Here is a 15,971-nt window from a genome sequence, read left to right as displayed (position 1 = left end):
GGAGCTGTTGCCATGTGCTGGGGCTGATTGAAGTGAAGATGATAAAAGGTATGTTTTACCCTTGAGTACATGAGACATCACCACTTGACCTCCGGCACAGGTTTTGCAGGGACGCGGGCTCCATGCTGGTGTTTCCAGGGAGCCGGTGACCCGCCAAGCCAGGACTCCTTCCTGCCATCCTTGACCCCGGGAATTTCGCTTCCTCGTGGCTCCTCCTGGTGGCCACGGGGGACCCCTGACTGCAGGACTACCATGTGGGATGCTGCTCAGCTGGGAAGCCAATGCTTTTATGAGCAGTAGGATACCCCAAACTTACATATTTTTACAGGACATCCACCACATTCCCCGGAACAATAGTACTTAATGGAAAATAGTGTCTTCTGGCAAGCATACAGCAGCACTTTTTGGCAAGCACTTTTCTGGGCATGCACTACCTCAGCAGGTAAACTGTTAATTGAACTGCCATTAATGACTGGTAACMAACACATAAATACATTCCTATATATAGATATTGCTCCACATCCCAGCTTATCAGTCATCACACTTAGTCTGAGCTAATRAATTCCACACCAAATTATCCCACAGTAGCCCTGTCATTTTTCTTCAAATKGTTATATATTTGAGGAGGATGCTTTAACATACAATTGTGGTGAAATTAGGCTTGGCAAGGGATTACAGCAGCTGCAGAATCTCTTTGCTGGGATCCAAGTCTTCTAAAAGATGCTTTAATGTGCCAAGGTCAATAATAGAGGGGCAGAGCTTAGAACAAATGGGCCATAAGGGCCAAGTTCTGCTGGTAAATCAGTCTGATAATGATATRCCACTGATGTCACAGCTGGTATTGGCAGCCTGAAGGGTAGAACAGCCAAACTGAGCCAGGATGTGTCAGCCAGAGGAACAGAGACAGGAGTCCAAGGGCTGGCAGTGACCTCTGAAGAAAACAGCTGGGACACACGTTTGGTTTAGGGACATCAACTCTATACTTTCCAGCCTTGATCAATAATCAAGTGCTCCAGAAAGGCAACAAGTACATGAATCTGTGCCTTAAAATCTGGTAARTAAACATTTTCAAGTAATCACATAAAATATTGATTTTGACATTTGCTGCAGAGACAAGATTCCTTTCTTTACACTGCTTTTGATAGACTCTAAACTGCATGTGGTACCGCATTGTGAGCAGTAACAAATCCAAAGTATTCCTGGTTAATGAATGGCAACTAGTTACTGAAAGTAACTGGCCATGAGCTACATACAGATTAAAATTATACCTTATCCCTCTCACAGTTTAACAAATGTAAGCAGACACTGCTGTGGGATTTTTTTTCCCCCTTTTTAATTAGGAAGTGCCAGTTCCTTGGAATACTTACCATAGAAGTACTTTGGTCAAAGTTAGTCRAGAGGCTGGAACTTTGAACAAATTAAACTTTAAGGGTATTGGTACAYAGCGCCAACACAACACCTCAAACACCAGTTAAAAGCTTTGTTTTGCTGCTCTGTGAAAATGCTCAAAAATGGCCACAAGCTTGCAGAACACCACGGAATGGTAAACCTGCTTATCAGCCATTCCAGGATCCAGGGAACTCAYGGTTGTATCTTTGAACTAGACTAAAAACCTGCTCCAAGATCTAAGACATGCTCTTTTTCTCCTGAAGTTTCACAGTAATTTCCTCAGAAAAAGAGGTAGTTTCCCATGTAACAGGTATTTCACATTTTGTTGTGATGTGTTCAAAGCTGKAACTTGAAAAACTAGGGGGATGGTTATGTAAAAGGTTTATTGTAAGAGAGGGAGGAAATCTTTCCGTTTAAGATTAATCCAATACATTATTTACTGTAAAAGTCACAACAGTGCAAGACAGCCAAGCAGTAACAGCTTGTACTCCTGCCCCTATGGAATGGAAAACTTGTCAAGAGACTTTCTTAAAATGTGCACACAAAGAGACATGAAGACAAATTGTAGAAAAAGGTACCCATTTATTCAAGGTATGACAAGGATATTTACAGGATTCATTTGCTCAGAATAAGATCCATCCTTACGAGTTTTAAAGCAATTATAAATTACATTTAAAAGGGGAAACATTCCAAGCATGTTTCTGTTAGAGATATTTTTACAAGGACAGAAACACTTTAAGGCTAAGTTGTTTAAATCTTTACTGCCACCCACATTTATCTTGGCAAAATCATCTCGAAGACATTATCTTGAGGGATAGACTATGCTAAATTCAACTTACATTTCAGTTCCCTCAGATACTTTTCACAACAGTTCAYATGTGACAAAAAATGACTTTTGATTTAAAACAATGAATTCAATATAAATGAGTTGACCTGCCTACACCCCAACTTTTCAAAGAGGCAGAAGATCACCCACAGCAACACATTAACCATCTCCAAACGACATGATCAGCTTTCTTGTTGATGAAGGTACTTCAGCTTACCAAGCAGCTTGCTGCAGCCAGAGATCCACAGTCAGGCGGTGCAATCCACCTTTCCCATCACATTATTTTTCAGGAGAAAACAAAAACCTTCAGGTAGCTGGCTTCTAAAGTAAATGATGAACACTGTCTGCTTCAGACAGCACTTGGTTCCCACAGCACAGGCTAGTATGCTACTGTAGCAAACAGAACAAGTTGGCTAAGSTGCTGTAGTGTTATTCTCTAGTCACTGTCACACACAACAGACCTAAAGGAGCAATAAAATTGGATTATCTAAAATGGTTTATCTCTTGAGGTAGAGCCCACAAGTCAGATTTGCTCCCATCTGTAAACTATAACACACATGCCATCAAGCGAATATAGCTATTTTTGGTCATTTATAAAACAAACTCACTGATTTTTCAGATGCTATTAATTGTAAAACAACAGCTATTTTTTTCCTGAATCATTCTGTGCCTGTTTTAGAAGAAAGCAAATTAAATATCGATAATAGTAGACTGCAGCTATTTATACAATTGCAATGAAAAAAMCCCATTTTTTATACAAAGTCAGAGCAACTTTCAAAAGGATTAGCATATGAGGATTCTTTTTAACTTAGAATTTATTTTGAAAAATTCCAATTTTAACTGCAAAATAAAAATAAAAAAAAAACTTAATACTGAAAACTCAGATTGATATATTTCGTAGTATCTGCAGTTTTAAATTTGCATGAAATAAAATTAAAAGAAAAAAAAAAAGAAAAAAAAAACCCAAACCAAAACCCCATTCATTAGACCTTTAGGCTACTTAGCTACTTTTACTACTACATTGGGTAATTTGGTTTTTGGATTACATGAAAGGGAAGAGAAAGTGAAACACAACAGAAACCCCCCCACCACCTGCACAAACACTATTCAGTGAGCAAGCACGGTTTGTTAGGTGAGGACACTGTAACTAAGCGTATTGAAAGTGCACAACGTTCAACATTCCAAAAGAAGCAGAAACATGACCCATGGTTTAGGAGGGGACATTTATTCCAGGTTAGCCAAGAATCCTCTGCAACCAAGAGAAGTTGTTTGAAGATAACCCCAGTAACAATTTACAAACATATGGAGATTGGCACTTGATCTTTAGTYAGCCCCAGTAACTGAATTTTCTCCCCAGAGACTCACGTACACAGAACTTTAAGTTTTCATTTTATTACCGTAAAAAATAAAAGTCAATTTGTAGTTCCAGAGTAAACAAAGAAAGCTTAGTTTCAAACTGTTTAAAAACAAAGTTCCAAATTCAGATAAGTTACATTTCACAGGGTTCATATCAGCACCTCAACCTAATGCATTTTTTTGTGAACTAGGTGTATTTAACAAAGTTTTCATGTTAGTGACAAGGGGCTACATTCTCATCCGGATGCACATGTAACATGGTTCAAGCAGAACAACCTGGAAGGACTACAAGTCAGCTTCCAGAGTTCCCCAAGGAGCTCTACATGTTCAGAACCAACWTTTAAGACCAAAGTTATTAAAGATTGACCTTTTGCATATTCCGAAACGGAAGGCAAATACAATCAACTAACATTTGGCTTTGAAACATTAAGATAACAATGTTGTATTTCAGCCACATATTTACAAAAACATTTACTACAGAACTGAGTAGGGTTTCCTTTTTATTGTCATAATATACTTATAGATGAATAGTCATCTTGACCTTCATGCAAAGATGCATCTCTTGTTACACAAGAAGTTTCCTGTTTGATTTTCTGCACTCTGAGGATAGCAAGCAGAGAGTTGGGTAAGTTTGGGTCACCCTTAAAAATGTAGGCCTGTTTGCTCTACTGCACCTTCAAAATCAGGAGGTAAAGGACAGGCACCTTTAATTCCACAAGGACTCCTTGCCTCTAGCATGTTTTCCAAAACCAACAAAAGTAGTCTTGAACAGTTGTAACATGGGTTATTCCATGACTTTCACCTCTTCAGTTTACTTCCTGAACTCTGGAGTTACTTTCCTAGAAGCATACTTGCCGAGCTTCTTTTCTAATGTATATTGTTGACTATACATTTTAAATTAAACTGTTATGTAACRAATGTAACAAGTTTTTCCTTTGTACACAACTTAATCTTTGTGCTGAGTATTCTTCAAAGGGATTTTATAAATAATACAGTAAAAGTTTAGAATCAGTCTTCCGCCTCCTCATTATACCATGTTGTTGCTCTCTCCAACTTTATCTACAAGCTGTGGAAAAGGAGACAAAAAGGTTTTAAGCTGATGACATTTATGCACAGTGAAGCTACTCTCAAACGTTGCTTGCTACTTGCACAGTTAGTATGAGACTGGAAATGAGAGTCAAGTAGTACTCACCGAGGTCTCATGGTTTAGGTTTGTGAAAATCAAAGTTCTTACATTGCAATTGTGCTTCTGCATGACATGTTTTTCTCATATAGACATTAACAGTGCAACATGAAGATGCAACAGAATGAGAAATGAAATAGAAGAATGCAGATAACACTGCCAGCTTAATGGTGGAAACAAAACAATACAGTCTCAGCCACACATGCATTAGTAGACCAAGGAAGATACTTCAACTGACCATTACTGTGGATTCTCTTCTGAGCCTACGTAGGCTTTGAATAAAATATTAACAATTATCTTTTGAAAACAAGATTTAACCCCATTATGATCAAATTAAATATGACTAAGATCAATTGACAAATGAAACATTCAATTGATCATGAATTATGAGCCACAACTTGGCCTAACTGTGAAACTGGAACAGATGATCTGGAACACTCATTTTWAAAAAAAATAGCCTGTATGCATCTAAATTATTCCCATTATTAATTTTTAGTAGTAGGTATTAAAACTGTCTCTTTCAAAACTGGTATTAAAAATGCTTGTGTTAAAATACATACAAAAATTAGCACAGTAAAAGTAGTTGACTAAAACACCCTAGATTAGCATCTTTCTGGCACCTGTTAATTGTCTTCAAATCCCTGACCATTTGGTAAAGAAAACTGAAAACTCCATTTSAAAAAAATACAAATCATTGTAATAAAAAGATGTAGCCTGGTGCAGTGGACCTCAATAAATATATCTGATGAATGACTATGCATCATGAGAGTTTCTGGGTTCACCATATAAGCTGCAGCTTAACACCTGAACTCCACTGTTTGCTTTTACAGGCCACTTTCCGTAAATTCACCCAATTACTGCACCAAGAACAGTGCCCTCCTCGTAGAGATAAGAAAAGAGGCCCCAGGCAGGATTCACCTGTCTGGTCATCCAGAACCAACAGTGAAGCAGGAAGAACTGCAGCRTTCCCAGTCACAATCCAGGGCTCTTTCCACTTCACTACCCGTGAGCAGAGCAGCTTCTGCAAACCTGTCCTTTTGTTGCTTTTACAACTAGAAATCTCTCCCTGGAAATGAATGGGATGTGTATGGTACAACAACTGCACAGGAATGCACTCAAAATCATTGCTCCAAAGTTATATTTATTTTTGATGCATTTCTACTAGTGCTATATCAGTGGAATAAACACCAGAACAAGCTTCAATTGTTGCATGAAGTACTAAATACTTACCGAGCTTATACCAGGTAAATTCAAGAGATATCCAAGAACTGGAACTCTTCTAATAAARCCAACCACCACAGGAAAGAAACCCCTTTAGATAAGATATCAGAAGATTATATTAGTTTTTATAATTAAGCTTTTCTCATATTGCTATAACATGAAAAAATAGCAGATAATTTTTAAACCAAGATTACATAAAATTTTGAAACTTGTTAGCAGCATACTTCTTTACCAAATATATCAACATACATTCATCAGAGAAGGGAGAAAACCAGGAAGGAATATACACATTTTGAGATAATTCCTCTTTATATTATAGAAAATACACTCAAGACCCAATGTAAAAACAAGCGAAGTTAGTTCTGCGTAATTAAAATCATGTATGATATTCTTTAACTAAAGAAAATTATGCATGACAGAGTTATGTATTCATTTATTTACCAAATTTAAGTCAGCAGTTTGAATCATGACCCAGGGGATGTTGCCTGGCATAGCTRCTATGGCATAGCCCCTGCACTGTCCACTTAATCTCTGCAGCAGAAAAACAAATTTTCTGCGGCAGTATCTCAGCTGTTTGCAGCCAACTGGTGGCATTCCCAGTGATCTCGTGTTGAGCATTCCCTGCATGGAATAATGATTAACGTGCAATGAGGCCTCAGCCACAGTGGAACAGTGAAATTTCACAAGTCATCACCCTCTTCACCACATTGTTAAGAACTATTTGCTTGGTAATATCAATACCAACAWAGGGGTTTTTTTGAGCTTGGTTTTTTTTAAAGACTGGATCATGTCAGCAGCCCAGTAAATTGCGATGCAGGGCACACAAACTACTTGTAACAGATTAAAACAATTKCTGTACACAAGAATAAGGAAAAGTCAGTACAGGAAGGATAATATTGTCAGCCATAACTCTGCATGCCTATAATCTGAACAAGGCTCCARAAGCAGCTTTGATTACAACAACTGCCCCATAACAGCCAGGGAATTTTTCTGCTAAGCAACCAAGCAGCAGGATCCTGAGGAACCATATAAAATGATGCTTGAGGAAAAAGTTCATTTGTAACTTCAGAAAGGAGCAAGTTACTGACAACACAATGATGGTTGAACTGAACAAGACTGAAGCAAAACAAAAACTTTCTTAAAGTAGTCACTAGTCAACCTTATAGCAAGAGATTTAGATTCTATCAACTATTAAGCACTAGAAAAGATGGTCAAAGATTCATGGAGTCATCAAGGTGGAAAAGACCTTTAAGWTCATTCAGTCCAAACCATTGGTCACCACATGTTTTAAATTAAAACAGGTAAGATAAACATTCATACCTGGAATTAATCATCCCTTGTTGATAGCCTTTAGGCTAAGGGATAGTCCTTAGGGACWACTTTTATAAGCCCCTCAACATTATTTTACCCTGGGAGCCCCAGGCTAGCACCACTAGATAATCCATAACCACACGTGCTTAGACATAGTAATTTACAACTCTTTTGAGATCTTTTGAAAGGAGGGTATTTGTGGAAAACACATTCTACTTGCTTTGTACTGGCTGATTAAACCAAGCACTACATGCAAGAAGTGACAATGTATTCAGTAAAATATTGTGATTATCAAAGCACTCACAATGGCAGCATTCATAGTAACATAGAGTAAAACAGTAAGAAATACATTAAACCCACAAAATTAGTTTTCTGAAAGCTCACTTCTTCAGCAGGAGCCAAGTTCAGATTTGTTTTAAAAAATAAACATTTTATCTAAACTACATACCAGATTAACATACAATTTTATTGAGTATACAAAAAGCTGAGTACAAAAGAGRACAGTGGTTTCTCTTTGATTAACAGGAACAGTATTATTCAGCCATTCACTGAACAATTCAGGGTCTGAAACTCCATCAATAAGCATTAATGAAACAATCTGCATCTGGACAGAAATTCAACTAGAGGGCACCTTTTCTACTTTTTTGCATATTTCTTGCCTTGTTCTGTAGGGATGCATGGAACTTCAACCATGGAAATAAAGATAAAAATGTAGATATCTATGCAGGTTGTAACAAGTCAATTTCTTTCTCTATTACAGTTGCATTTATGAAGAACTTAAATGACACATTGTGAAAGTTACAACAAGTTTGATTGCTGTTAAAAAATAAGACTTTCCATTTTTCCTCAACTCAATCAAGATACTGCTAACCCAAAGCAGCAGTTCTTACTCTAGGGCACAAGTGTAATAAAGCTCAACAAAAAACATCTTTTCCCTGGGCTGCCACAGTGATGCAAGGGTAAGGTTACAAATCTAGCAKGGTGGTACCTAAATATTTTGCCCTGTTTGTTAAAGAAAAGAACAAACTTCCCGCCAAAAAAAGTATCAAGTATCTCCCTTTTCCATAAGGAAATRTTTAAACTTTGCACTRCTAAGAATTTGGGCTTCCACACATTTTGAAGCTTTACAAGTMTTTGGTTAGACAYCAACATTAAYGAAGTCATTTTGGTATGTGCCMCACAAACATTAGCATATTTGAGTCYYRGAAAAATACTTACCAATTTGTAAATAAACCATTTMATATAAAATCTGTCAGAAAGGATCATTTAAAGGATRYTGCTTTGTCAACTTTAACACAGAARCACTACACAAATACATTTATTCYTAGATACAGCAACACAGAAARTTACTTTCAAAGAAGACTTACCTGAATAATAGGAAGAACCCATAAATTTCAAGGATCATTCCTATTAAAGGCCAACCAATGAGAACTATGAGCACACCACCCAGGAAGAATGCCGTTGCTTTCATTTTGTGTTTTTGAAAGAAGAATCTAAATGTTCTTTCTAAACCAATAACAAAAGACAAGCCRGCCACAAATAAAACCTAGAAAAGACAAAAACAAACCAAAGAAAGAAAATAGCTAATTATATTCCYAAGTACAGGATGTAAACACATATACAGGCTCCTTTTCTTGCACAAGTTCTTTTAATACCAAAAGACAGATGGTGAGAATGAATTTAYTGATTTTCTTTTGTAAGGTCCATCTTAAAGCACTTGCAGCTCTCAGCTGCTTAAAAGTAAAGAGTCTATGCTTTGTGGTCTCTGCCGAACACACTCAAAACAAAAGACCTGCTGACAACAGTTATATCTGCCCTGTCACATATTTACAATCTTTACCACAAGTGGTGCTGAAGCTTAGTACCACTGATAGCAAAGGTTCCTAAAAACCAAGAATTCACAAAAAAACCACCTCTGTTCTGCACCACTGACATCYTCAACAGCTTGTACTGATCTACTCATAGTTCAAAGCAAGACAAGGAAAACAGYTGAACAGCATTAGAAGTTGTTTTTTTACTGTGTAGAGCCTTTTTGTGGTTTATTTGTCCCAGTATAGACTGAACACTATCACGCTAGTCTCAACTAGTTAGGATTATTTTTAGCATCTTGCAGCAACAGGTCTGATAATTATTTCAGCTTGTAAGCACACATCTGGGCAACTTTTTTTTTGCTTAGAATGTGATAGCATCTCACATTTTACTCAAGATTGTTTTACACAAGTTTAAGTTTTGTAAAGTATTTAATACATCACTTTGTTAGAACCTCATGCCCTTTCTGATATAACTTTTTTAAAAATAAAAACAGCTCTCTGTAAGAATATAGTACCTTTTCTTGCATTATCTTTGGTTATCACATAGCCTGTCATTATCTCTTTCTACCTATGTTTTCATCATTATCCCTAAACAGGATCTTGTATTTCCGCTTCACATTAGAAAAAGAAAAAATAAGCATTAATTTWTTTTTCACTCTTTCACTGCACACTTGATTTGATGGTTCATAGCAATGTTTCAATTAATGCACCAAAATTCCAATACACAATTTTGTATTTCCCTTCAGTGAATCTCAGCATTTGACTCTGCTGCCATGGAATGAAACTGRTCTGTTTTGATCGCAGACTTCTAGGCATCAACAAAGGAGAGGGTGAACCTCTACCAGGCTGTGCTTTGGCTGGCCAGCAAASCTGAGAACAGCAGAGGCACAGAGATTATCACATGCAGAAAACACCCAGTAATTTTATATTTGGATTGGAAACTTTTGTACCGGAACTAGGATTTATTTCCTGTGCTGCTTTCAGCAAAAACTTCGATTTGGTAAAAGCTGAAGATACTGAATCTCTCTTTTATGAAGGGAGTTTGGCTCTTCTAAACTCAGAATTGCCAGCAATTCATACTTCTTTCTTCCCTCGTACAGCACTGGAAAGTGCAATGCTAGCAAGTACTTATTGATTCTTATCCAAATACATACTTAAAATTGACAGGTCACGAAAAAATCCCATTTGCAGCAACACAACAACTGTGGAACAAGCTGCTTCTTGTCTACCAACAACCCACAGGCCTGACCTGAGATATGATATTCACATCAATGTGAGCTGTTCTAACCTCAGTCAGGAAAAATGATTCACTCCTATCACTGAGCACAACTCCTCCTTTATMCCAAATCACCACAGTAATCTTTGTCATGCAGCTTCAAACTGATAACATACTGTTCTATTCTCAGTTTATTTTTAATAGATCACATACTTGATTGTAAGCAGAAAAGGCACTTACATTTCCAATAGCCAAAAGAGCTTTGTCAAAGAAGAGTATCATTCCAAAGAACAGGAAAAACACTCCAAAGCCTGTTAGTCCCATTCCAATCTCTGAAAAAAAAGCAAATTTAGGCATGTAACAGACCACAGTACCGAGAAAAATCCATGCATAGAAATTGGGAAAAAACTTAGAACATCCAAGCTAAAGAAATTTTAAATTTAAAAACTTCCCTGAGTGTACAAATATCGTAAATCTTGTAGACACCAAACACTTGAATAACAGACAGATCTTTGGGAGCTGCTTATCAAAATAGTCCATATTTGGAACTGAAATTGAATGCAATCAAAAGTAATCATGCGTACATACATATGGCAAAGGCATACAACCCTTTTGATTTACTGCTAGTATGGAGGAAAGGATTGTTTTGTAAAGGGATAATGAAACTTTATTTTCCAGACTAAGTCAGTTGATTAGAGCATGGTACTAACATCAATGTTTGATCCCCATATGGGCCATTCACTGAAGACTTGGACTTGATCTTTGTGGGTCCCTTTCAACTCAGAATACTCTGGGATTTGCTGATCTTATCCCATTATCTTTATCGTAGTAATGTAAGTACCCTGGTCCTCTCCACCTTCCTGAGACCTCACRTCCCACTCCCCCCAGTTTCTGGATGGAACACAATTTGGATGAATCCTGCAGGATTTTTCCAAGTTACAAATGTGTTGACAGCTATGAAACACTAGCCTGGGTCTCCAGGCTTCAAAGAACTAGTAGACACTAAATATTGAGGGATTAATGTTCAATTATATTTTTCATGCTTCATACTTCATTTTCRTAATTGTTAGACTTACATTACACATCGATACAATATCTCTAGACTGCTAGTGTTGCACAGCAGTTTCATCTTATGAAATTTTTCATTTTATGATCTTAATTTGCACATTTTTTAATACCTTTTGTACTTAATATATTTGATTATATTGTGGACTGGGCAGAGCTGGGTTAACAGTTGAACTTAATGCTCTTAAAAGTTTTTTTTCCAACTTAAACAATTCTATAAACTTGGAGTTCTGCAAAGGATGCTCAAGAAACACCACGAAGGCAAGAGTAGGATGGARGGTTTGTGTGAGAAACCTGGCTAGAAATGTCAAGCTATGATTAAAGCTACCATTTGACAAYAGCCTTTAAAGTATCTTGAAGACTGCTCTTAGAAATACATTCTGCTTTTGATTTTAAATCTCTAATGTCTTCCTTTGACTCTCGARCAGACTGAATGGGAGAGAAAAACTGGGAATAGCAGCAACATGGCTGTGAAAATACCTGCATTTATTACTGCTTTCCCTGTGACCAGAGAATTTAGAAACCCATAGGATACAAAAACAGCTCAGCAAAACCAGCCCTAATACTATGGACAGGCTGCTGTGCATTTTGAAGTTCCAAGTAGTTTTCCATAGCCTGTCCGGAAACAAACAAAAAGCCACACCCACAATCACAGYCTTCACTGCTACTGTTGGCCAAATCCACCTAAATATATTTTAATTGTACTGCAATGTAGATGCAGTTGTCATTTGCTCTTGCTTGATCAGCTTGGGAGTAAAGGATAATTCTGCTTGTTTCAGGACTTACATTTAGTTCTGGAAATAAATTTCAAARCAGCTCAAAGAGATTTGTTACAGCAACATTCCACTCTGCAAACTTCTGTAAGGGCTTGGCTTTCAGCAAGCTGCAGAGCACATGGTGTTAAGAGCTGTAGTAGTTCTGTAGTACTGCCTGCCACTTTAAACTGTCACAATGAGTATTTTAACACCCCACAATTAAAACCACTAAGTAACCTAATACAATCAATTTACTACAGSCACTCTGTACTTGTTTACAATTAAAAACAGAATTGCAAATTGTATTTTCAATGGATCTGCTGAMTGAAGGCAATATAACAATTGCAACTGCCCTTTTCTCCAGTACACTTTACTTCAGAAGAGCAGAAACAATCTGTATTCTGGAAGGAAAACACTTGGAGGCAGGACTCCAGAGGAATTACCAGCTGCCAGCAAGATAAATATGCAGTCATGGGAAGTGAGTATTCACTCMTCCTGCAGGAACAGCACAAGGTATAGATTTGGCAAGGAGGCAGAGGCCAACTCCCAACAGCTGCTGCAATCACCACTCTGACACTTCTCTAATCACCCGAAACGTGTTTGTAATCAYTTCTGCCACAATGGATTCTGATTCACTTCAGAAGTCACCCATATTCTCTGCTTAGTGAAGGGAAAAAAGAGAAGGGAACGTTATTCTCATTATTCCAAAATAACTGCAAGAAGAAGATGAATGGTCCAGGACTAATATTCTCTGGTGCTGCTGTCTCAGTAGAAGGTGTGACTGACTTGATTCATATCAGAATCTGGAAATATATTTTAACTACTGTTCTCAGAGGAAGGAAAAGAAAAAGTGCTGGCATTTTGTATAAAATCTTTTCAACAACAAACTATGAATATTTATAGAGGGAACAAACTATTTTTAAATTCTTTCTCCTGCRCCAGAAAAGCTTTCCCACATTAGTYTAATACAACATATCAATGCCTAGAAATGCAGAAACACACATTAGACAGGTTGCATTTATTCTAAATTATTATGATTTTCTGAGACAAGGGAGCAAAGTTTCATCACTTTCTCCAGAAACTCCATAAGCTGTGCAAGACTACTGCAGCACTGTGTCAGAGTGCTCAGTCAGCTTAGAATATATTAAAATTCAAAATTAAGACACATTGCTTGTTAAAGATTAGGGTAGACAATTCACATCCCCTGTCTTTTATATTGCACTGCATAGTGCAAAATAAAATGGAATTGTCCACTATGGACTCTAAGAAGACAAAAACTAATACAGTTTATATTCAATGTATAACTATTGTTTTGCTAGCAGTAATTTTTAGTATTGAACACTTAATTTGGGAAAAGCTAAGTGCATTCTTTTGCAATTACTGGTGGTTCACAACATAATTCAATGCACCACTTAAAAATTATGTTCTAGACCACAGATGCAAAATTAACTTTCCAAACATCAATCAATGCAGTGGCTCTCTCCAGGTATTTATCACACTACTCCACCAGTGACTCTATGGCTAACACTGTATTTTTCCAGACAGCAGTGAGTTTCAAAACATCTAATGAACTATCTTTAGAATTTCAGAAAAACTGAAAAAAAAACCAAAACAAAACCCTTAAAATCCCTAAATGTCACAGTATTTTGTTTAYTACTCCTCTCTCTGACAGTCTTAGCATTGGAAACAGATAAAGGTTCCAAATGAGGAACCTAAGGAAAAGAAAAACAGTGAATCTCTTTCTGAAGAGATTTTTCATTTTTGTCCAGTGAATACTCCAGACAGGAAGTTAAGGAAATGGCAATAGAAAAGCCCACAAAGGTTTAATCATTCAGAAATCAAAAATTAACCCCAAGGGTTAGTACTCATCCCATTAACAGCATAATATGTGAATATCTCAAGAAACCATTGATGCTGAATGCTGCTAAACTTTACTGCCTGTCTTCATCCTTGGATTCAATACCTCCRTTTCCAGTATCCTGCTATCAAACCTAGTTATTTTAACGTTTTTTCTACATTTTTCACACCCTCCTTCATAACTGATGCTGTGGTGCTTATCAGGCAGACGTGTTTCCTTCTGCAGCAATCATCCCAGAAATGCATCATACATGAGATGGTAATTTAAATCAAAGCCCTAACGATGTCCTTTACCTTGCAGCTTAAGCTGTTATCACAGAATCACAATTGTTAGGGCTGGAAGGGGCCTCTGGAGATATCACAGTCCAAACACTCTGCCAAAGCAGATGACACAGGAGTGTGTCCGGGTGRGTTTGGAATGTCTCCAGAGAGAGAGAGACTCCATGCTTTCCTTGGACATCTGTTGCAGGGTTCTGCCACCCTCAATGGAAAGAAGTTCTTCCTCATCTTGAGGTGGAACTTCTGTCTTTTAATTTATGGCTGTCGTTCTATGTCCTGTTGATGGGTACCACTTAAAAAAGTCAAGCAYCGTCCTCTCTGCACTCATTTGAGATATTTATACGCATCAAAAAGATCACCTTTCAGTCTTTTCCAGACTGAACAGGCCCAGCTCTCACAGTGCCAACAGAGATGCTCCCCATCGTTTTTGTTCCCCTCCGCAGGACCCTCTCCAGKMSCTCCTTGTCTTTCCTGTACTGGGGAGTGCAGAACTGGGCACAGCGCTCCCGATGTGGCCTCACTGGGGCAGAGTAGAGGGGAAGATCACCTCCCYTGACCTGCTGGCCACACTTYCCAATGCAYYCCAGGATACCATTGCCCCTYCGGGCTGCAAGGACACACTAATGAACTTCTTTGATTTTTTTGATCTCTATTTCTAAGTACTTCAGTAAACAAAACTATGACCCCATACAAGTATTTTTACTTTTTTTCACTTCAGTGTCTTAGCCACATCTTCAAGTTCCCCCARGCATCACCTGCAGACGTTTGGTGCGGTACCAGCAAGAGCAGGACAGTAAAGCCACTTACACATAAGTAAGTGGTTCCAGACCACTAATGTCCACACGGGAAAGTCGAGCTAAGTGTTACTCTATTTACTGTTCAGCTTTCTTTCATTCATTCATTCATAGCGATCAGTCAAAGCGTAATGGATACAAACCCACAGAGGGTCTAGGTTAGATGTTAGAAAGAAATTCTTTCCTGTGAGAGTGGCCAGGCACTGGCCATCTAGCCGTGGTACGGGGTTGGAACAAGATGATCTGTAAGGTCCCTTGYAACCCAGGCCRTTCTGTGATTCCGCCACAGCACAGCACAGCACACCRAGCGCTCGCAGCCCCGGACAAACGCCGGCCGCGCTGGGGACAGAGCGAAGGACCCTGCCGAGCGCYTCCCTGTCGCTCTCCATCCCACCTCCCTTTCCGTGCTCCCCGCCAGCTCACTGCTGTCGCACAGGGCCGCCGCGGCTCCCACTGAGGGGATGCGGCCATGCGAGCTCCCCTCGCCGCTGTCCGCTCCCACCCCCCGCCGGCTCCAGCCGGTCTCCAGCCGGTCTCCAGGGGCCCAACCGGACCGTGCTCGGCCGCTCCTGGGAGCCCCCGCCGCCAACAAACGGGGCGGGCCCGACCGCTCCGGGACCGCCGGGCCCCCGACGCCCCCAGCCCCGCCACCAGCGGCCCCTGCCCGCCCGGCCGGCCCCCGGGAGCGGCGGCAGCGCTTACTCTGCGTGTCGGACAGGGAGATCATGGTGGCGGCGGGGCGGCAGCGACAGCGGGACCGRGGGGAGCGCAGCGGCACCGGCGGGAGCGGCGGCGGCCACGTCTTCCGGAAACACGCACCCGCCGGATGAGAGGCGCCCGCCGATTGGGGGAACCCGCCGCCAATCAGCAGCCGCCTTGTATCGCCGCGCGACCGGCGCTGATTGGCG

At 39.3% G+C, this 15,971-nt stretch overlaps 1 protein-coding gene across 1 annotated transcript; it reads right to left on the bottom strand.

Moving 5' to 3' along the window:
• Positions 1-3,185: 3,185 nt before the first annotated feature.
• GOLT1B (golgi transport 1B) lies at positions 3,186-15,893 on the bottom strand. The gene is made up of 5 exons (XM_057369512.1): positions 15,766-15,893; positions 10,554-10,645; positions 8,654-8,832; positions 5,985-6,066; positions 3,186-4,637 (listed from the first exon to the last, which is right to left on the bottom strand). Exons 1-5 carry the CDS (start codon positions 15,788-15,790, stop codon positions 4,599-4,601), a joined length of 417 nt encoding a protein of 138 aa, XP_057225495.1. The 5' UTR covers positions 15,791-15,893; the 3' UTR covers positions 3,186-4,598.
• Between the last annotated feature and the right edge of the window lie 78 nt (positions 15,894-15,971).

Source organism: Malurus melanocephalus, unplaced genomic scaffold (assembly GCF_030028575.1).
Source record: "Malurus melanocephalus ecotype Western Australia unplaced genomic scaffold, MMel_1.1 scaffold_112, whole genome shotgun sequence".
NCBI lineage: Eukaryota > Metazoa > Chordata > Aves > Passeriformes > Maluridae > Malurus > Malurus melanocephalus.
This window is presented reverse-complemented; position numbering and strand designations above follow the sequence as displayed.